Source organism: Stomoxys calcitrans, chromosome 3 (assembly GCF_963082655.1).
Source record: "Stomoxys calcitrans chromosome 3, idStoCalc2.1, whole genome shotgun sequence".
Taxonomy (NCBI): domain Eukaryota; kingdom Metazoa; phylum Arthropoda; class Insecta; order Diptera; family Muscidae; genus Stomoxys; species Stomoxys calcitrans.
Window position 1 is genome coordinate 99,129,021 of NC_081554.1, and position 23,734 is coordinate 99,152,754.

General features: G+C 38.4%; 1 protein-coding gene across 3 annotated transcripts in view; it reads left to right on the forward strand.

The window, feature by feature from the left end:
- LOC106084285 (hemicentin-2) overlaps window positions 1-23,734 on the forward strand; it is a 518,476-nt gene that overhangs the window by 311,580 nt on the left and 183,162 nt on the right. For all 3 annotated transcript variants that reach the window (XM_059364753.1, XM_059364755.1, XM_059364754.1), the window contains exon 4: window positions 22,540-22,800. In XM_059364753.1, the coding sequence (XP_059220736.1) occupies window positions 22,540-22,800 (261 nt within the window). The remainder of the gene's footprint in view (window positions 1-22,539; window positions 22,801-23,734) is intronic.

The window sequence follows — 23,734 nt, forward strand, 5'->3', positions numbered from 1 at the left end:
TCATATCGGTGTCTCATACAAAGGCTGCTATATAAGTTTCTGACCTAGGCAACACCAGTGGCTTGACAAGATTAATTTGACAAAAACTGGATTTAACTCGAGAACATTTTCATGCGATAATTTTTCACGACTTCCTATGTGTAGTATCGTGATAAAATTGCATCGATGAACTTAAATCTGAAGCACCATCCTATAGCACTGTGAAGAACTGTTTTTATAAATTCTGTTGTGACCGACGCTCGCACAAAGTCATATTCCGTAAAGGTTGTCCTATAACGTCGGTAGTGCCTGTGAACATTAATGCCGTGCGCGTTGAAAAAATACGATTGGCTTAAATCAACGTCTTTTTGATCGATCAAAACGTCGAATTCATAGGTCATGCTCCGTACAGCACTGACTTGGCAACCAATGACATCTTTTTATTTCCGCACCTTAAGATAAAAATACGTGATCAATGATCGGTCAATGGACGTAGCCAAAAAATGCTGTTGAATAGTTCAAAAACCATGTTTTGGATATGTCTAAATCGTAGTAGAAAAAGTGCTTCGACTAATCAAACCAATTGATCGCATGCATGCTGGAGGAAACTTTGAAAAACTATAAATACATTTTTGATGGTAAATATTTGCATTTTCATTATAAGGCTAGAGGCTTATATAGCAGCCCTCGTAATTTAAAGAATGTTTTTTAATTCTGAATTTGCCAAAACCAACAAAAAACTTAATATTTACTTTATGAAGAAAATGCTCCGCTAACAGAAATTCCAGAGGTGGTATAACCTCAATCATAGGATTGGAAAGTGCATATCAAAGGCCTACACAAGACTATTCGTTGGTGACTGTTTTTGATAAACTCGTGAATGCTAAACTCACATGTTGTTGTATTTCAAGTCTTCTGAAGGGCGAAGCACTGAAAACAGAGTAAAACCCAACAAATTGCTGTTTAGTAGATTATTTTGAAAAACAACCTCTATTCAGTGCTTGCTAGTATTTTTATCTCGAATTCATTGCTGCTACAAAGAGATATGAGAAATAACTCGCTGCACACTGAGTCGTATGAAAGTGTCTCGCTGTCATTTGCAAAAGACAAACTGATCACACAAATCGTTGTTGTGTCTGTCTCATAAAAAAAACCTACGCGTGAATGTGTTTACCCATCCCAGCGGGAAACTTGAGAAGGAAATGCATTTGGAAACCTTCCATAAGACCTATATTTCAACCTCAAACAACCTCTACTTTGTATAGAATTTTTTTCACTTTCCAAATTCGCTTCGTTCAAAAGCACCTTCTATAAGAGCATTTCTTAGCTACGAGCTCATCATGTCTTAGCAACAAAGGAAACAAACAAACAATAAGCAAGTCGACACATACCAATTTCATTATAAACAAGTGCAAGCGTGCTGAGCTCGGGCGGATCGAATCAAATATAACCTCTACCATGGATCGCATTTGTCGAGTTCTTTGCCTGGTATGTCGTTTTAGGCAAACAAGGGTAATGGATAAGAATTTCTATGCTATATCAAGTAACGGTCCTATTGGTCCCATTATTAGATTGAATGTTGGAGACCATGGCAGCCAATTCGGGTAAGAACTGGACCGTTTTGAAGTTCAAGAAGTAAATTTGGAGACGGTTTATGTGGGAGCTTTAGCAGGCTATTAACCGTTTTAGACTATTCTTGGCATAGTCGTGGCTGAACAAAACAAAATAATTTACTTCAAATTTCTACCAAATCGTATAATAATTGCGCCCTTTAGAGGCTCAAGAAGTCAAGATCTCAGATCGGTTAGTATGACAGCTATATCAGATTATGGATTGATTTTAACCATACTTAACACAGTTGTTGGAAGTCATAACAAGACGCCAAATCGGATAAGAATTACAATCTCTTAGAAGCTCAAGAAGCCAAGACAAACATATATATCAAAACATGGACCGATAGGGCCCATTTACAATCCCAACTGACCCACACTGATAAGAAGTATTTGTGAAAATTTCAAGCGCCTAGCACTTTTTTTTGTTTTTTTGTCAGCCAACAGGGGATGTCCCCTATGAATGCAGTGCATTGAGTTGGCAAGAGGAAATTAAGGATTGGAGGGGGGGAAAAGGATGTAGTGCTTATTGACATCAGTCTTAAATCTTTGGATGTCAAACTGGGTGGGAAAAACATTAGCCGGCAGTCGATTCCACATACGAACGGTTCGGGCGAAATAAGAATTCTCCATAATGCATTGTGCGGTCCACTGGCCAATCAATTACAAATGGGTGTGAGTTCCTGGAATGCCTAATATCCCTGAAATACATCCTTATATCAGGAATAAGAAGACGAATATCAGACGAACACACACCATAAAAGTACCGATAGAACAGCGCCAAACAACCCACATTGCGACGATGATGAAAGGTGGCAATAGAGTTGGATACCCCACTGTCCCCAATCAACGCCATCGCTCTTCTCTGTACACGGTCCAGTAGCTCTAGGGATGATTTTGAAGCTCCAGCCCATACATATGAGTTGTACTTCATTTTCGGCCTCATAAAAGTGGTGTAGATGTTAACAAGATCAGACGGAGTAAAGTAGTTCTTACAACGTTTAAGGAAGTCTAAACACTTGAATGCTTCTTTCGACACTTCAAATACATGTTTAGCCCAACGGACATCACTTTGTATTTTCATGCCCAGAACATCAAGAGCTTCCGACTGCTCCACATCTACACCGTTGATAGACAAAGATGATCGTAATGGGTCAGCGAATCGTTTGTGTGACAACAAGCAGCACTGAGTCTTCCGTGCATTAAAATCTACTCGATTCATTCGACTCCAACTTGGAGATGAAAAGCCAATTTCCCACCAAGACATGACCTTATATGACGGAAAAGTTTTATTTAACCAATTTCTTTGTTAATATTTCGCCAATCAAAACTACTCCAGGATACGTCTTTCCTAACTCGAGCTAGAATTTTTCTAATGCAACTCTATTTGTGGGTATTTGTCTACCCATTCGTCGTAAATTGGTTAAGAGACAAATATATACTCTGTTTTGAGCTATGACCCGAAAGTAGTGAACCATATTCGAAGTAATGGTGGAAATTTATTTTTTTTTTTTTTTTTGATTATTTTTCTAATTTTTCTTTATGAAAAACTAAATATTTATACATGGCTTGATTGACTATTTTAATCGCAAAATATACTCTGGTCGTGGAAAAATGCTTTTTGAGCTCAAAGGCTCGAGGGATTGTCTACAGCACCAACACCTAAATATGGGATAAATATGTTGCATTTGGAAAGAACTTTTCTAGGCTATATTCTGTTGTGCTATTTCCCTCACATTGCCAAGGCGAGCATTTTACGTAAAACTTGTTAAATTTAAAGCATTTATTACTGTAGACCTGGACGGTTTTAGTTTCTGGAAACTGAATTTGAAATCGAGAAATTCCACGCTTATTTTTTTCTTTTGATGTCTTTATTGGTCGTCGTGCCTCTGTCCCACTTTTGCTATTCTCATATTAGCTGACATTTGATGTAGGCGATTTAATTTGGCTTTGCTCCGCTTAACCTTGTTTGTTTGCTATAATTAAGTTCTTAAGCACTTGTGTAAAAGGAGAAAGCAATAACAATGGCTCGAAGGACAATGGTGGCGAGGAAACACACAATGCACAACGACGCTGTACTTAAATAAACTTTTAATTTGGTTTCGAGCTGATGCTGTAGCAGCACATAACCCCATTCATTCATGGCTCATCTCATGTCAGCCACAAACAATGCCCTAAACGTTTCTTATTGTCCATAAGTGGGCTGATATAAAGACGAAACGAAAAAAAAAAACCGTTGCCAAGAGTAAAACACACATTGAGGCTGTAGTTCGTTTGTGTTGTTGCTGCCGCCACCATAGAATTGGCGTTCCGTTTTCAGTTACCTTCTTTGCGCTGATGTGTACCGGAATATCCTTGGTGTTCAACTCCGACTATTATTATTGCCATTACTGCCATTGCCAGTCAACCAAGCTGCCAGCCTAGCGAGAGCACATACATGTTTCCTTTGTTGAAGCAAAGCTCACAACATGTCCGTAGTTTCTTGCCATGGCCAAGAGACGCTTCGCTACATCGGCGCTAAAAAAGAGAGTGTGGTTCCATCCACTACATGCACCATTCCTCACTGGAACAAATCTCGGCGAAGGCAAGGCAGAGAGCATGAAAAAAGAGCAAAAACAACAGAATAAAACAAATTCACCGAATTACAAAAAACGCACTCATACCTCAATACATGTAGTCAACCATATGTGCATGTTGCATGCACATAAATACAATACACATCCTTGCACCTATACTCACATACGTTCTTGTTGTACTCTCTCATACAAAGTGCACTGAAACTTATATGAAATGTAGAATTTCGACAGACGAAGCTTCAGCGGCAAAAGAAGGCCAAGTATTTTAACAAGCTTCTGGCACCAAAAGAGGAAAAACGAAATCCAAACAAACGATTCAGGTGAGGGGCGTTACATCCACCTCTACTACTCGCATTCCCCCACCAAGGTCCATCATTTCTTGCATTATCCTCTCGAAACCCATTACACGTACGTTATGGCAAGTAACAACAATGGGATGTTGTCGTTGTTGTTTTCGCTGTTATTGTAGTTTGTTAAAATAAAATAGATCGCAAAAATGCACGCACTCACTTACCAATACACTACACGGGGAAAAAAATTAAAAACAAGATTCGATTAAGAAATTTGTACATTCAATTAAAGAATTTGCTGAAATCGGCCCCATAAAGGAATTTGAATTATTGATTAACACTTTTGCTATTTTAATTTATGATAAGCTCAAAAATCCAATTAAAGTTGTTATTAACTCTATAAACCAATTGTTTGAAGGTTATCCTTTCTTTTAAAAATTTTGTGCAGTTTTAGTAAAAATAAATAATTGATATTTTTCACACATACCACCACTTTGGTACAGAGTATTATAGATTTGTACATTTGTTTGCAGCGCTAAGAAGGAGAAGGGCTAGACCCATCGATAAGTGTACGGATCGGCTTAGAATCACGTCCTGATTCAATTTAGCAATGCCCGACTGTCCGTCTGTCTGTCTGTCCATGTATTCGTATTTGTTTTCCGATTTTCACAAATTTTGCATAAGCCTCTTCTTTGGTTTAAGGACGAACGCTATTGATTTTGGAAAAAATCGGTCCGGATTTAGATATAGCTCCAATTTTGGTCCGACCCTTACAAAATTTGGCGTCCGAATATATTTGCAAATTTTTTTTTAAATCGATCTAGATTTAGGAATAGCTCCCATATATATCTTTTATCCGATATGCCTTTTATAGTATGCAGATCCGATCTGATATGCAGATTTAGATATAGCCCCCAAATATAACTTTCATTCCATTTTATCTATTAAGGAGCCACAATTTTGGTCCGATATTTACAAAATTTAGCACGAGACGTTTCGTGTGACGTCTTAATTCATCTAAATTGGTTCAGATTTAGATATAGCTCCCATATATAACTTTCATCCGATTTGACCTATTAAGGCTGTAGAAGGCATAATTTTAGTTCGATCTTTACCAAACTTGGCGCGAAGTGCTTTTTGTGACGTTCCAATATGTGTGGAATCGGATCAGATTTATATAAAGCTCCCATATATATCTTTCATCCGATATGGTCCTTTAAGACTGTAGAATGCCCAATTTTGGTCCAATCTTTACCAAATTTGGCACGAAGTGCTTTTTTGACGTCCTAGTATGTGTGCAAGATTTCATCAAAATCGGATCAGATTTGTATATAACCCACATATATGTCTTTCATTCGATATGGTCTTTTAAGGTTGTAGGAGGCACACTTTTGTTCCGATCCTTACAAAATTTTGCAGGAGATGTTTTATTTGATGTCGCACTACATGCAAAAAATTCCATCAAAATCGAACCAGATTTAGGTAAAGTTCCCATATATATCTTTTATGCGTTTCGACTTTTAAGGCTGTAATAGCTACAATTTTGGTCCGAGCTCTAAAATATTTTTAATTTACATCTTAATACGTTTGCAAAATTTCATCAAAATCGAATCAGATTTAGATAAAACTCTCGTATATATCCTTATGAGTTTCGACTCTTAAGGCTGTAGAAGCCCCAATTTTTGTACCAACGTAAGAATGTCGTAGAAGGTTCTATTCGATATTTCAATAGGATATATTGAAAGTATTACTTACACTCGGTGGTGTAGGGTATTATATAGTCGGCTCCGCCCGACTTTTGCCCTCCTTACTGGTTTTCTTTAAAATCATAAATAAATAAGTTAAATTTTATTGAGAGATAAGGAACACACTTTCTATTTTGTGAGTCTGTGGATAATAGAAGCGATACATATATTTGACTCATTCTCACTTCTTTTCGCATTACATACGTGTGAAAGGGAACACAATATAATCTTGGTCAATGCACAATTTTTACTATTAAATAATAACCTAATCCGTAGAATCAAAAATATGTTCATATATGCCTTGTTTACCAATCACATGCCGTGATATAAAAGAAAATGGAATGTCTAAGCAAAAATTTTTAAATCAATAAACACCCTGTTTGGAAGGTGTTTTTATGAGTCCATACCATATTTAATCGGTCGAATTAAGGTCTATATTTTTTCAGTGTACACACATATACACGCACAAATATTCTTACATGGAAACGTTGAATATATTTTCGATATTTCAAACAGGTAAATATGGGCAAATCGTATGGACGCTGCTCTATAATAACTTTTACAATCCCTGCAAACATTTTTGATCGCCAAATAGTTGTCCGCGAATTTTTAAGATTAAGGTTATGATCGCGGGCGAGCTCGTCTAAGAGTCTTAGACTATTGGCCCGTCGTGAGGAGTTGTGTCCTCAAGACGACTCACCAGGAAGAGTTTTTCACGAATCTAACGAGTAAGACAGAAGAGTCTTGGAAGATCTAAGAATCGCGTGGACGAATATGAAAGTAGTGTTTTTGGATTAATAATAAATTACTCTTCTGGGAGAGTTGTGCATTACTCGCCTGGTCGAATAACAAAACAGTGTTTTGTAATATTTATTAAATATTATACTAAAGGAGTTTGTAAAATATTTAATTATTATTCGCTTGGAATTATAATTTATTATTCGCTTGGAATATATAAAAATTCATTAGCCTTTTCGCCAAAATCGCAACAATTCTGAAAAATCTTTAATAACGATTTTCGTTTTACTCGTTATACTAAGTACCAATCGTCAATTAAACCAAGTGAGAATTCTGTTTGGTGTTGTGAAAGTTGTCCACTCAAAACAAAAAATCGAATAACAGGCGATTTATAAACAAATCTTCTGGACGATTATAATGCGAGGAATTGCGTAACAATACTCGCGAAGAGCCGCTTAAACGTCCGCACACGCAATGGATTACCCAATGATGTCCCATAAGGGCGATTAAAACGTAATGAATTTTTGGAGAACCGTCACGAGGAGTTGCTAAAACTTGCGGATAGTCCTCTGATGTCCCAGAAGAATGTTTTGGAGGAAAAATTACTTTAAAATCTTCCAGAAGATTGTCTAATTCATCGCGGGCACCAACGCTCTTCCAAAATGATGAAAAATGCTTGCGGGGAATGGAAAACTGAATATCCTTGCTGCGAACAAAAATCAACAGCAAGACAAACACTAACATACATAGTGGGAAATAGCGTCGTTCCTACGTGTCATTAGTACACACCTGTTCTGCTCATCAAATGACCCAATATTGTCGAACACACATACAATCCAAAACAAACCATTGAAATTCTTTGGAAAATAGTTAAGTGAAAACAAAAAATCAACCCCCACACAGATTCAGCCCACTTACACACGCCCACATAAATAAAAAGTGTCATACAAATTGTTAGCTTACTGAAATGATCAAATAATTATGAACAAACACAGCATCTGGCACTTAACTCACAATTGTTACGGGTATAAAGTGTATGATAATACTTATGGTAGATAATAAACAATTGACCTTGTAAATCACTTTGTCTTTGAATTCAAGGAAAACGTAAAATGCTTATTGTATTAATGTCCTTTATGTGATCCCAGACCCTGCAAGAACATCAAAATATAAAGCGTCAATGGTTATATTCTTAATAACGGTACCCAAGTGGCGGCACGTCTAACTTTTCTAACCCTAAATTTTTAAACCCTACAACACTTTTGTGGTATAAGTTACTAGAAATGTATGCATTTGTTTGCAACGCTAAGAAGGAGAAGAACTTGACCCTTGTAAGGTGAATCAGTTAAGTAAGAATCACTTCCTGATTCCAAATAGCCATGTCCGTCCGTCTGTCCATTTATTCTTGCATTCAAGTTGCAGATCGATTGTCATAACACTTTGTCCAACTCGTTTCGAATGCTGTTGATTTTGGAAAAATCGGTTCACATTGAAAAATAGGTTTCATATATGAGCTCTTATGCTGTTGGAGCTATATCAAGTTATGGTCCGATTCGAACCATAATTGAATAGAATGTTGGAGACCATAGTAGAAGTCATTGTGTAAAATTTCAGCCAATTCGAATAAAAATTGTGCTCTTTAGGGGTTCAAGAATTAAAATAGGGGGATCGGTTTATATGGGAGCTGTATCAGGCTATATACCGATTCAGACCATATTCGACACGTATGTTGAAGGTCATAGGAAAAGCCGTTGTTCAAAATTTCAATCAAATCGAATAATAATTGCGCCCTCTGAGGCTCAAGAAGTCAAGATCCCAGATAGGATTATATGACAGCTATATCAGGGTATGGACCGATTTAAACCATACTTAGCACAGAAGTCATAACGAAACACATCATGCAAAATTTCAGCCAAATCAGATAAGATTTGCGCCCTCTTGTGTTTTAAGAAGTCAAGATCCAAGATTGGTTTATATGGCATCAGATTATGGACCGATTGGAACCGTACATAGCACAGTTATTGGAACGCATAACAAAACACCTTATGCAAAATTTCAAATCGGATTGGAATCGCGCTCTCTGGTGGCTCAAGAAGTCAAGATGCAAGATCTGTTTATATGGCAGCTATATCAAAACATGGACCGATATGACACAATTACAAACTCAACCAACCTACACTAATAAGAAGAATTTGTGCAAAAGCTTGCTTTACTCCTTCGAAAGTTAGCGTGCTTTCGAATGGCAGACGGACCTACTGATCGACTTAAAATGTCACGACGATCAAGAATATATATACTTTTTGGGGTCTTAGACATATATTTCGTGGAGTAACAAGCCGAATGACGAAATTAGTACACCCCCATCCTACAATGGAGGATATAAAAATTCATCGAAATGGGATCAGATTAAGATATAACACACATATATAATTTGTATTCGATATCAGTCATTAGTACTGCAGTAGCTTAAATGTTGCTACGATCTTTATAAAATTTTCCACGAGGTGTTCTACTTCGATCAATAAGTGTGGAAAATCGAAATCTGACTCTTAAAAGTAAGAAATCAAGACAATGGCTCTTGAGATGACAAATCATATACGTTTAGTTAATTTATCATTATTTTCGTCTGTTTCTTAGCATATGGTGTATCCAGTTACAAAAGGACCCGGTTTCAGTGTGTCGGTCCGCACATTGTTAAAAGCCCCCTCGATGTCAATGTGTACGTCTTCACATCGAAGGATTCTTTTATTTTATGCACAACCTCATGCGGGGCAGTCTCCAACGACCTTCCCTTGACATGGGCATGCTATTTGTATTTGAGCATTTCTCTGGATGTCATGCTGTTTATCATGGTATCCACAATACGTTCTATGGTTTTGAGAAGAGGGACGTATAACTAGCCTACCCGAGCTTGGGTGTTTTTATACCCTTGCCTTCTGCCAGGATTTCGGAGGATATGCAAGTCCAAGGCACGCTTTGAAAATAGTGGCCAGATGGGGCGCCATATAATCTCCGTCTCCTTCTATGGTAGCGCCGTAATAATCCAATCACGTCCGGGTGACTTTAATGGTTGGAAGCTCCTCTAGGCTTGCCTTTTCATAACTTCTGTAATGTCGAACCTTCAATCAACCCTGTTATACCCAGATTCCGGTGTCTCTGTGAATCCCATCGTATCCTGAGTAAAATCATTTTCATCAAAAGCCCCAATATGCCATTCTTTATCTCTGCTCTCACTTCTATTTCGTATATTAATGTTTCAGTTTGGACACGGTCTTATGAGAGAAACTTCTTTATCTTGGCGTCGTCATTAATCGACCTGTTCGCAGAAATGCTTCTAGGAGGTTAAATTTCCCTTACTAACTAAACTTACTAAACGACTCGAAATGGGGCCTGAATCCGAGGATAGTCCACTGGCTGAACAGTGGACTACCTACCAATACCTACTTACGCCTCAGCAGTTTGGTGGACTGCTATGGAGAAAAAGTGCAACATAAGGACCATACAACAGGTTCAGCGAACATGCATAGGCGAAGCGATGAGCACCACACCCACTAGGGCGCTGGAGACTATTCTAGATATCTGACCCATTGACATACAGATTAAGTGTGAGGCAGCCACTGCGGTACCATCGCGGTATAATCGAGGCGACGATAGGAAACCTGGAAGGAAGGGAAGAGGTTTCCGATCGGATACCAGAGATGAACCTTGAAGTCGAGTGCGACGCACTGCTGCCATCCGCACAGTCTTGGATTGACGGAACCCTTGTATTGGCATCTGGAAGATCATGTTGCACGGATGGACCAAAGCTAGTGGACAGAGTGGGCCTGGGGGTTTACATTGAGAATGCAAGGACTGAGGTCTGTTTTAGACTGCCTGACTATAATACGGTCCTGCAGGCGGAGATCCGGGCGATCGCGGAATGCGTGAAGTGGTGTGGTGCTAACGCAAGGACGTCGAGTGTGAACATCTTTACCGACAGTAAAATTGCCATAAGGGCAATAACAACCAGGACGGTAAGGTCCCGAACCGTCTTGCAGTGTAAGAAGGGGATTAACGCCTTCTCTGAGGATGGGAAAATCCGCATCGTTTGGCTGCCGGGCCATAACGGAGTAAGGGGAAATGAAAGGGCAGACGATTTGGCGGTGAAGGCCAGAAGACTGCCGTCAATAAACTTGGTTAACCCGAGGGCTTTCGAGTCGATGCAGTCCGAGTTAGGGGAATGGGCGACGAATGCGCATGCAACATTGTGGAACAGCGAAACGGTCGGTAGGACGGCGAATCCAGATCGGGGGGATCCAGATCGTGAAAACACTGAAAGGAATTAAGAAGGAGGTCAGTATAGCTATTGGTATCATAACGGGACACATAGGACTACGAGCTCACTACACTACTCTACAGCATGTGTAGGACATGCGGGGAAGATGATGAGACGTTGTAGCATTTCCTTTGTCATTGCTCGGCTTTCGCGTCTAACAGATACCGGCACTTAGGTGGAGACACAATACCAGACATAAACCTACTTAGGGGAGTGATATTGAAAACAATTAAAGATTTTGTAAGTAGCACGGAATTCCTAACTTTTGCCACAAAATCGAGTCATTCAAACCACGTGAGCCCAAAAAAATGCCTAAATTTATTTTTTTCCAAAAAAAAGGTATAAAATCAAAATGTTACAGATAAAGCAAGAGAAAATAAATCTTAACAATAGTGCATCATAACATTTATGTTGGAGTGTGAAAAAGTGCAATTTCCAAAACATCTCAACTAGTGTGAACGGTTGAGAAGTTTTTCAAAATGACGACAAAAGCAAAACAAAGCAATATAGACATGGCATTAAGGTCAAAACATTTTCTGAGTTACAATGCAATGACACTTTGTTAAACCAATTCGTGTTAACCTGAACGAACATTTTTTATTACGGTGACAACTATATTTCAACAAACTAAAATAACATACTATGCCGACATAGAGGAGACTTTGTTTGGCCAGCTCTGATAGGTTATAACTATTGTTCTTGTGCCATTTAAGGTCATTCTGTAAATTCCTGTATGTTTTGTAGCTTGCATTTTTCTTTTGTTCAGTAGCAAATAAGCTATCAAATGAATATTTCAATTTTATTTTTGTACTTATCCTAAAAAATTTCAATTGTAAGCCTAGGATAAAAAATTGGAAACTGTTCCTAACCACATAAAGCAAACACAATTTGCAATATGTAAATAAGCGATTTTAATATCCTAAATGCAAAATGTATACAAGGTTGTGAAAACAATTATAGATGGTCATAGACGACATGAAGTCTTCATACCTGTTCAACCAGAAAACCCTGGTTTCATAAAATTAACATTACAGAGGAAAAAAGTTCAAAGGCATTTCATTGTGGAAAGTTTAATTTTCTTCTATTGACCTTTGCCAACGTAATTACTCGATTCATCTTAAGTGCATAGAACTTACTGTTGAAACAGTTCAATTTGATTCCCTATAGTGTGCAATATTTTCTAAGTGCATGTCCTTCAGCTGCAGAAAACATCACAGTATGGCTGTATTTTTATATATTGCAATAAATTGGTATATATGTAACAATGGGACCTACACACTTAAGACAAGAACATATTATTCTGTGGACTGTCCAGAAACAGACATAAACAAATTTTTGAATAAGTTCTGGGAAGTTGCAATTAGTTAGACGCAGACACAACTATGGCACCACCATTTTTTTTAGCCATATACAAATGTCTAAAGTTCAGCCGAGTCGAACTTTGGATAACTTACATTAGTGATATATTTAAATTTCTATGGATTAAAGAACAATCAATAATATCCATATCGGCTCAAGATATTATATTAAGCGAATGTGGAGCGATTAACCGTTTTAATAGCTCAAGAACTATATGCCATGAGCTAGTGTGGAAGAGAACATCACGGTTCTTGTCAAATCTTCGCCTTAAGTTAAAAGATGGAAAAGTTCAAACAATCGTAGAAGGACTCCAGAATGTGTAAGATGAGTTCAACCATGGGGTTCACCGGCAAAAAGGCAGGAGTTTTAGTTCGACTGCAGCAAATGTTCGAAGAGAAAGGTCACCGCACACCCAGTTCATCAGTTTCCAGCATCATGGGATGGATTGCGTTCTTCGCGTTGCCATGGACGATCAGCTCTATGGATCGACTACATCACCAAACATCGAGTGCTTCTTTTAAGTAATTTAAGAAATGTTAAAACTAATATTAAAAAAAGGGCTCATGGAGAAACGATACAAAGTTTCTTTTCTACCTCACTCGTGTCTTCCGCCATTTCACTGAGAGGAGTGAATTTCATCTTTTAAAATTTTACCAGATACCAAACGTCTGCAATGCACGCTGGAATTCTCCTGCCATTCTAGCTTTTCTTGCGCTTATTCTGATGCCTGAAACCCGGAACAGGTTGCGTAAGATCTGTTTATTCATTTCTTACTCATGGGCTGATAATTGGTTTGGTTTCGGACAATTGTTTCGCGCTGAAGATTTTGAAGAACTATCTGTAGCTCTGAATGACTATCCAAAAGCTCTCAAATGCTTGAAGACATACTGGAAAAAATATGAATCTCTTTTTTCAACATTGCCCGGAGTTTATGTAACTCCTGCCGCAACAAGGACAACCGCCCACTAAGATTCATCATCTGCTATGACAACGTGGATATTGATATTGTTAGATATTAGTGCCTCCAAAGCTTGTGTTCATCTATATAACTGCTTACAGTGGCTTCAAAAAATTGCCCACAATGCCGAAATAGAAATGTTAAAATAATATGTATATATATAGTAGTTATCTCAATTTTAACCCGATTTGCACAAAATTTGGTATGGAGTGGTTTGTTATTCATCTTTAAACATCTGTTAAATTTCATTCAAATCGGCTCAGATTTAAATTTAGCTCCCGCATATATGTATCGTCCGATTAACACTTATACGACCGTATTAGCTAAAACTTTCGATCCTCACAAAATTTGGTCACGATTGTTTTTCTGTGTCAGTAATTTCGAAATGGGAACTTAGTAGTTATATTCTTAAAAAGTAAATTGCTCTTTCCAGCCACATCGCTTGATGCATGGCACCTAGTGGTCGAATCTTCAATGTATAATCTGAGTCTTCACAAAGTAATATTATCGAAAGCTCAATTATTTCTCGATAGTCTCTTCTTGTAATTTCTTCGGCTAATTCAAATCGGTAAATTACGATTAGTCTCTCAATATCTGCAGCATTAACACCGGATAAAGTTTTTGCGCAGCACTGTATTTTTTCAGGATCTATTTTTCCAGTTTTCCGTTAACTTTTTGGAAATTGGATCACCACGTCGGTGACGACATGGTAAAAACTATAAGTCACGATAAAGCTTTTGTAAAAGAAGAACGCAAGCGCCATTTTGCTTCTGTGTGAGTATTTTCTGTTTTTATCAACCTTTATAATATAGTGAAATAATGTTATATTAGTGATAAATACCAAAAAAACAGAATACTTTTTAAAAAAATATCGGTCGAATGTTGCACTTACGGCCTTGTAAAAGAAGTTTTTATATGGCATAGTACCTCACAAATGTTGGTAGCACTAGGAGGGGAAATCACCGCTGAAATTTTTATTTCTGATGGTCTCGCCAGCGTCTGCGTCAGAGTGGACATGCTAACCTATGCGCTACGGTGGCCTCCAAATGGAATCAAAAAGAAAAAATGGAAATTATGCGTTTAAAAAATTTTCTCTTTGTTTTTTGGAAAACTTTAATATATTGTATATATAACGCCCAAACACCAAAATGTGAATGGAATATTTTATTACCTATTTCGAATTTGCTAATCAATTTATTTCGTTTGGTATTTGAAATACTACACCACTTCTGTGGTACAGGGTATTATGAGTTAGTGAATTTGTTTATAACACCCAAAAGGAAGAGAGATAGATCCATTGATAATTATACCTATCGACTTAGAATCACTCTAGATTCAATTTAGCTATGTCCGTCTGTCCGCCTGTCTGTCTGTCCGTCTGTCCATGTTAATTTGTGTACAAAGTACAGGTCGGAGTTTTCATCCGATCGTCTTAAAATTTGGTACAGACATGTTTTTTGGCCTAGAGACGAAGCCTATTGAAATTGGAAAAATCAGTTCAGATTTGGATATAGCTCCCATATGATTTTCAGTAATATTGCAATAAAATGATCTTTCTTTTGACTCTCGACATTACTGGTGAATTTCATGGAAATCGGTTCAGATTTATACATGGCTCTCATATATACATATCGCCCGATTTTAACTTCTGGAGTCACAGCAAGCGCATTTATTGGCCCATCTTGCCAACATTTTGCACAATGCTTTGCTCGACGACAAAAACATTATCTGAGAAGTTAGGTCGAAATCGTTTCAGAATTAGATATAGCTCCTGTATATATGTTCGTCAGATTGTGGGCAAAATTGGATGTCGCTCCCATATTGTACTTATCGGGTAGGTATAGGGTATTATACAGTCGGTACCGCCTGACTTTTGTCCTTCCTTACTGGTTTTCTATGGATTTGTCACATTGTGCACATAGTAATAGTTGGTAGGCATAAAAATAAATTGTTTTAGCATTATTTTATTGAAGTCGTTATCTGCAAGGAAATCAATTTCATATATCATTATCTTTTTTTCTTGAGTATCAGTCCTTATTCTTGCTCAATGGCAATTTATCAAACCAATACTCAAGACTTAACATGTCGAATACAAACATGTCTGGATTTATATCGATATGCGTAAAAATCGAAGTTTTTCTAATAATAAAAATAAAAAAAATAACAAAATTTCTGTTGTAATATTTGAAATAGCATTTTTCATATACGATGCAATTACGAACACAGTATGCATTTAATTGAATGCTAGGACTAGGTCTTTGAGTGCTTCTCCGTAGGTGCAGGCAGGAAGCATGTGCTGCAAACGCATCCTTCAAATATCCAATGAAAGATTGTTTTAATTGATGTTGCAGAAGCTTAAAGAAATTCAAAGGAAAAAAAAAAATAAAAAGAAAATGGTTATATGATGTTTGGTTGCTTTATATAAATACTAAATATAGAGAAATGATGTGCTCTGTATCTTATCATTATAAATAGGTCAAGCAAAATATTGGTTAAAGGATAAAAAAAGTTTATCAAACTTATCGATTGTGACGTCTGGAATTATGGAACGTCATTGGCTAATTATGTTTCTGTATAGTTAACTACACAAGGTTTCTACTGCCTAAAGCTGTGATTTAATTATCATATTGTATATCTTAAAAAACACCAAAAACTATTATTTGCTACGACAAGTTACTTTATATTAAAAAAATTTAACAACAGATATAAAGGCCTGGTTATGCTCTCGTAAATGTAGTGTAAATGTAAAGAGGCCATTATGCTTATTACCAAATATAGCATTTGACATTTCAAACAACACAATTTCTTTTACAAAAAAAAGACTTGAAGGTGAGAGAGATCTGACATCGAAGAACTTCAGGCATAACTCAAGCGCAGATGGCCCTCCACGCAGTGATGCTTGATCTCGAGACATCTCCCCAACTGAACGAGAACGCAATTGCGGCCTTTTCGAATATTGCGAGGGCATTTAACAACGAGGAGTTGGGTCGACAGTCACCGGCCTGAGCCACACGGGGAGACGGAATACCGCCAAGTTTCCCTTCTGGACACTATGGATGCGGTGGGCAGACTGAGGAAGTTTTCAGGAGACAGGGACTGGATTGGGACCATACTGCGACACACACAACATTTCAAGGAGAGCTATGTGCCATAACGATAGACGCAAAAGAAATTCTGGCAAGGGATTCACAGTTTTCGAAATCAGTTATTGTAGATGAAGTTGTAGCCGCATTTGTATGTAGAGGTAGCGATTCTCTTCAAGCTCGTTCCGGTCACCAATCGCCTCGGGAACAATATGGCCATTGGTTATTAAAAGACGCCAATAGATCGCCTTGTCACATCGAGTACCAAAGGCACTCAGTATTTAAGCAAAAGCAGTTGCCGCCCGGCCACTCACGGAGACTCTCCGCGACTTCAAATGCAGTTACTCCGTATACAAAACTTTTGACTAATCGCAACCTGTGAACACGCCCGGTAGCTATCAGCTGAGCTTATCGTAAAGACGATGAACACCAAACAAATTGGAGCTCAGAGTTTCAACTGATGCAGGGCTTATAATCATCACGAGCCGGGTCGAAATCACTATGTGTATTTCGAGTACAGTGAGGCCGAAGAGCGTTGAGGAGTGTGTGGAATGCCTGAATAGACCTCAGTTTCACGACATAGTAATAACATGAATTAGCAAATACGATAGCGCCTTATTGTCGCTTACCCCTACTCTCTTCTTGTAATTTCTTGTTATCACATATATCTCACTTTTTTCACAACAGGTCAGACTGGCCATCTCTGGCCATTATGGGCTACCCAATTAACCTTTATTATTAAGAACAAGTAAAAGTGTGATAAGTTCGGCCGGGCCGAATCTTATATACCCTCCACCATTAATCGCATTTGTCGAGTTCTTTTCCCGGCATCTCTTCTTAGGCAAAAAAAGGATATAAGAAAACATTTGCTCTGCTATTAGAGCGATAGCAAGATATGGTCCGGTTTGGACCACAATTAAATTATATGTTGGAGACCTGTGTAAAATGTCAACCAATTCTAATAAGAATTGCGCCCTTTGAAGGCTCAAGAAGTAAAATAGAGAGACCGATTTATATGGGAGCTGTATCAGGCTATAGACCGATTCAGACCATAATAAACACGTATGTTTATGGTCATGAGAGAATCCGTCGTACAAAATTTCAGGCAAATCGGATAATAATTGCGACCTCTAGAGGTTCAAGAAGTCAAGACCCAAGATCGGCTTATATGCAGCTATATCAGGTTATGGACCGATTTGAATCATATTTGGCACATTTGTTGGATATCATAACAAAACACGTCGTCAAGTCAAGACCCAAGATCGGTTTATATGGCAGCTATATCAAAACATGGACCGACATGGCCCATTTACAATACCAACCGACCTACACTAATAAGAAGTATTTGTGTAAAATTTCAAGCGGCTAGCTTTACTCCTTCGGAAGTTAGCGTGCTTTCGACAGACAGACGGACGGACATGGCTAGATGGACATAAAATGTCGCGACGATCAAGAATATATATACTTTATGGGGTCTCAGACGAATATTTCGAGTAGTTACAAACAGAATGACGAAATTAGTATACCCCCCATCCTATGGTGGAGGGTATAATAAGTTGTAACAAATGCCACAGAGAAATAGAGTGGGAGAATAGCAGTTTTCCCAACATTCATTTTTTGTTTTGGAATTTCCTTAAACCTCATATTGTAGTACCTGACCCGAAAACGGAACGTAAAATTTTGTTTTTACTGAATTCTACTTTCCGTTTACGGTCAACAGACGTTCGGTAATCGTTTGCATGGTAATCGTTTGTCATAAAGCAAAACGGAACAGCTGATACGTTTTCCTACATTTACGGTATATTTACGAGAGCATAATCTGGCCTTAACTGCAATAGTAAAAACCACCATCATGGATTCTTGGTAAAATTAAAACAAAATAAAATACCACGTCCCAAATTTAAGCTAATTCGAATTGTGGCTTCCAGGGGATCCAGACGTGAAATCGAGAGGTCGGTTTGTATGGGAACTATATCAGGTTATAGACCGATTTCAACCCTACTTGACACAGTCGTAACAGAACACTACATGCAAATCGGATCAAAATTGCGGCTTCCTCAAGATGTCAAATCGCGAGATAGGTTTATATGGGAGCTATGTCAGGTTATAGACCGATTTCAACCCTACTTGACACAGTTGTTGGAAGTCGTAACAGAACACTACATGCAAATCGGACCAAGATTGCGGCTTCCAAAGGCTTGAGATGTCAAATCGAGAGATGGGGTTATATGGGAGCTATATCAGCTTATAAACTGATTTCAACCGTACTTGGCAGCCGTAACAGAACACTACATGCAAAATTTCAGCCCAATCGAATAACAATTGCGGCTTCTAGGGGCTAAATATGTCAAATCGGGAGGTCGGTTTATGTGGGAGCTATATCCCAATCTGGATCGATATGGCCCGTTTGTAATCCCCAACAATCTATATCAATAACATGTAAATCTGTGCAAAATTTCAAGCAGCTAGCTTTATGCGTTCGACCGCTATCGTCATTTCGACAGGTAGACATGGCTAGATCGACTAAATATGTCCAGATGATCAAGAATACACATATTTTGTGTGGTCTCAGATCAAAAGTTCGAGTTGTTACAAACGGAATGACTAGATTAGTATATGGGGGGTATACCTTTGGTGCTGGGTATAAAAAGGAATAATTTGTATTTTGTTGGATGCGTTGTGTAGACCAATGTCCAACGTTCGTTCAGCATCAGTTCCCTAGACGATTTGGTTAGCCGATTGCATAAGTTCGCAAAGTTTTGCTTGTGTATCAGCAAAATTGGTTCATATATACGTCTTCTAGGAGCCAAATAAGTCTTACCAAAAGATGGATCTCTTTTCATTATAGCCTCTATTAAAACTGATCTCTCAATTGATGTAGGTTAGGTAAGCTTAGTTTAGAGTGGCAGTTCTTTACAGACTCACTTAGACAATTTTAAGTCCATTTTAATACCACATTAGCGACAAACCAAGGCCTCTGGTGGAAATCGAACTCACAACCCTTACACTGGTAATCTGAGCACGCTACCACCTCGATAACTTGGTAAGGGAAGTTCAATTCGCTTAGTGCTACTGGTGGACTTAATTCACAGATGCAATTGTAAAGCAATTTCCCACTTGATGTGCTTCCAGTATGTATGCAAGTCAGCACATTTGCAAATTTGGCCATGAACTTTTCATTAAAGAACAGAAGCAAATGCAGCACTTATAAAATCACAGAATGGAGAAAGAAATCATGAAGACTTTACCGATATGTTTTTATACCCTCCACCATAGGATGGGGGTATACTAATTTTGTCATTCTGTTTGTAACACCTCGAAATATGCGTCTGAGACCCCATAAAGTATAAATATTCTTGATCGTGATGCCATTTTAAGTCGATCTAGCCACGTCCGTTCGTCTGTCTGTCGAAAGCACGCAAACTTTCGAAGGAGTAAAGCTAGCCGCTTGAAATTTTTTAGAAGTACTTTTTAGTAGCGTAGGTCGGTTGGAATTGTAAATGGTTCAAATCGGTCCATGTTTTGATATAGCTGTCATATAAACCGATCTTGGGTTTTGACTTCTTGAGCCCTAGAGGGCGCAATACTTATCCGATTTCACTGAAATTTTGCACGTGGTGTTTTGGTATCACTTCCAACTACTGCGCTAAGTGTGGTTTAAATCGGTCCATGTTTTGATATAGCTGCCATATAAACCGATCTTGGGTCATGACTTCTTGAGACCCTAGAGGGCGCAATCACTTGCAATAACTGTGCTAAGTATGATTTAAATCGGTCCATAATCTGGTATAGCTGTCATATAAACCGATCTTGGATCTTGACTTCTTGAGCCTATAGAGCGCGCAATTCTTATCCGATTGGGCGGAAATTTTGCATGAGGTGTTTTGTTATGCCTTCCAATAACTGTGCTTAGTATGGCGCAAATTTGTACATAACCTGATGTAGCTTCTATATAAACCGATCTGAGATCTTGTCTTCTTGAGGCTCTAGAGGGTGCAATTCTCATCCGATTGGAAGAAATTTTGTACAACGGCTTCTCTCATGCCCTTTAACATACGTGTCTAATATGGTCCGAATCGATCTATAGCTTGATACAGCTCCCAAATGAATTGATCTCCCGATTTTGCTTCTTGAGCCCCTACAAAGCGCAATTTTTATCCGACTGAACTGAAATATTACACAATGACTTCTACAATGTTCACCATTCATATATGGTTCGAATCGGACTATAACTTGATATAGCTCCAATAGCACAACAGTTCGTATTCTATATTCTTTGTTTGCCTAAATAGAGATACTGCGCATAGAACTCGACAAATGCGATCCATGGTGGAGGGTATATAAGATTCGGCCCGGCCGAACATAGTACGCTCTTACTTGTTATTAATCCCATGTTCGTTTTAAAATCGTTACATGTTCTATTGTTTCTGCCACAAACAATGCTTCCGTACAGGAGTGCAACTTTCTATGCAGAGGAGGAAGTAACCTTTTATGCTAGCGCACCGAAAATGCGCTAGTTTCTGCACTAAAATTGTTTGCATCGGAATAGAGCACTATTAAATTGGGTCCACTTGCATCCAAATGCACTTATTCATATTGCCCTAGACAGCAACAGTGGTGTTGGCAATAAAATCTTAACGAACTTAATTTGAGGAGGGAATGCAACAAAATAAATAGAAATCTTTGTAAAAGTTCAAAGGTTGCTTTAAAAATAGTTGAATGTTGCTTTTTTGCAAACAAGGTACCAAGGCTGTAGAATTTGTCTAATATTTTTTGGGATACTCATGCTTTGTGGCCATGCTGTTCAGAAATTAACTTTATGAAAATCATCGCCGTCGTCTAGCTTTCGAAAACTTTTCAGGCATTTTCTTTTTTCCAATCTTCTTGTTGGATAATAAGCACAACATGACCCAAAAACAATAGGGCTATTTGGAAAACAAGCGAAATTGGTGGGGGCACAGCATGAAAAATAGGCTACAACTTCCAAGGACACTTGACAATTTATAGGTATATTAATGCGTGCTGTATGTTGTTGCTGTAGTTTTCCATCGGCTTGTTTCTTTTGCAGTGGTTTCTAAGGTAACTTCTAAGCAATAAACGGATGTTTGTCTATTTCGAGTACATCCAAAAATTATTCGCCATCTTTGCCATAAAGGAGACACAGATAATGCTGTATCTCTGTGCGTCGTGATGAGGAGGAAATTATATGGCAGCTTCTCAATAGAACTTTGACAATGCTAATAATTTGTCAATTATGTTTGTTATGATTGGCGTTGTCAGAAAATTGAAGGCGTTGCTAGGCTACCGCCATGTTAATGGCCAGAAAGTAGAAAAACAATTAGGCGGAATTTGGGCATAAACAAATTTAAATTGGCTGCTGCTTGCTTGTGCGGACGATTTTATCGTGTTCCAGAAAATACATGAACAATTTGTTGCCGTAGAGTAGCCATCCGGCTCTGGACGAAACTTAATTTCTTACAGAAGATTTGCTAAGATGTGGTCCTTTTTGGTATCTTAATTAAATTGTAATGAAAACTCAAACCAATTTCAAGAGATTTTCGCTTAATGTCGGCGAAGGAATTTGAGATTCCAATTTGAGTTTGTTTTTTTGTTCTCTTTATATGGGATGGGACTGTTTTTCCCATTTCTTATTTCCCCTTTACACTTTTCCACATTCTCCATCATCCTTATCTCTTGGGTACATTGTGCCAGCTCTTGAATGGACTGGTTGGTCTTCGGTGCACTTGTAACCTTGTATCCTTATCAGCGCGTATATCCGTCCGCCACCTCCACTGTTGAAGGTGGCTTTTAATGGCATTTTGATTTTAACTGATTTTCATTTGGTGTTCGTTCTCATGTTTTTTCTTCTTTTCCTTCTCTTTGCAGACTTGATTTTCGTCCTAAGAGCGGCATTTACGATTTACAAATTAAAAATGCCTCTTACAGTCGTGACAATGGCCGTTTCGAGTGCCGCATTAAGGCCAAAGGCACAGGTGCCGATGTGCATCAGGAATTTTACAACTTGACCGTGCTCACGCCGCCCCATCCGCCCGTCATATCGCCGGGCAACATAGCAATTGCCACCGAAGATAAGAGCATGGAATTGACGTGCAGTAGTATTGGCGGTTCACCCGATCCAATGATAACGTAAGTACACAAAAAGCATTCCTTCCATACATCGCCGCCCAATCTCAGACATCCTTTGGATGGAATTGCTGGCTGCAGGCCCAAAGCGAAGCTGGTGCGTCGTTTGGGTTTATATTAAGTCGTGGTCATTTAATTGAAATAAAAGCCATGCAAACCATGAAGCTGTTGTGAGCTGTGGGAGTGTGTGCCGAGCTGCACCGCACTTGCCCCCCTCCCACCCCCCACCACGGAGACATGTATTTTTATGGCTCTTCGAAAGCATTTGCGTCTTCTCGATTTAACCAGAGTTTTCTGCTGTCTTCTGCCTCTCCCATCGGCTGGCTGGCTGGCTCGCTGTCTTGCCATACATACACGTGTTACGAGCGGATTTAATTTATGTTGTAAAGTGAGAATGATATGATAAAAATTAAAAATAAGGCAACAGCGACGACAAAAGAAATTACATTGCATAATAAATTTGGCACTTAATTCCCTTATGATGCTCCCGCTCGAAAATGTGTTATTAAATAAATGGCATAAATTTCGTTCTCTTTTTTTACTACCACTGTCTCCGCGGGCAGTGCAAAAAGAGCTTAAAGAGGCGAAGATAATGAAGAAATAAGTCCTTGCTGGACAAGGACTGCAAACAGAAGCAAAGTGGAGATGTGGAGCTGGCCTACAATGTAAAAGAATTTTTAACTGTTATAATTTTAACTGTTCGAATGGTGGATAGGAGAAGGAAGATACGTCATGATGTCTTGAGTATGAATTATGCATATTTGTCCGCGCCAGCATGGCTTATGTCATTCACCAGACATTTGCGTCTGTCACATCAGCATGGCTGGATTACTTTAATGCGAAAAATTTGGTGTACTTGTTTAGTTATTATCCTCTCAACTAATGTTTTCCTGCAATGGATAAAGCTTTCTAAATGGAAAACAATGATCTAAGGGCT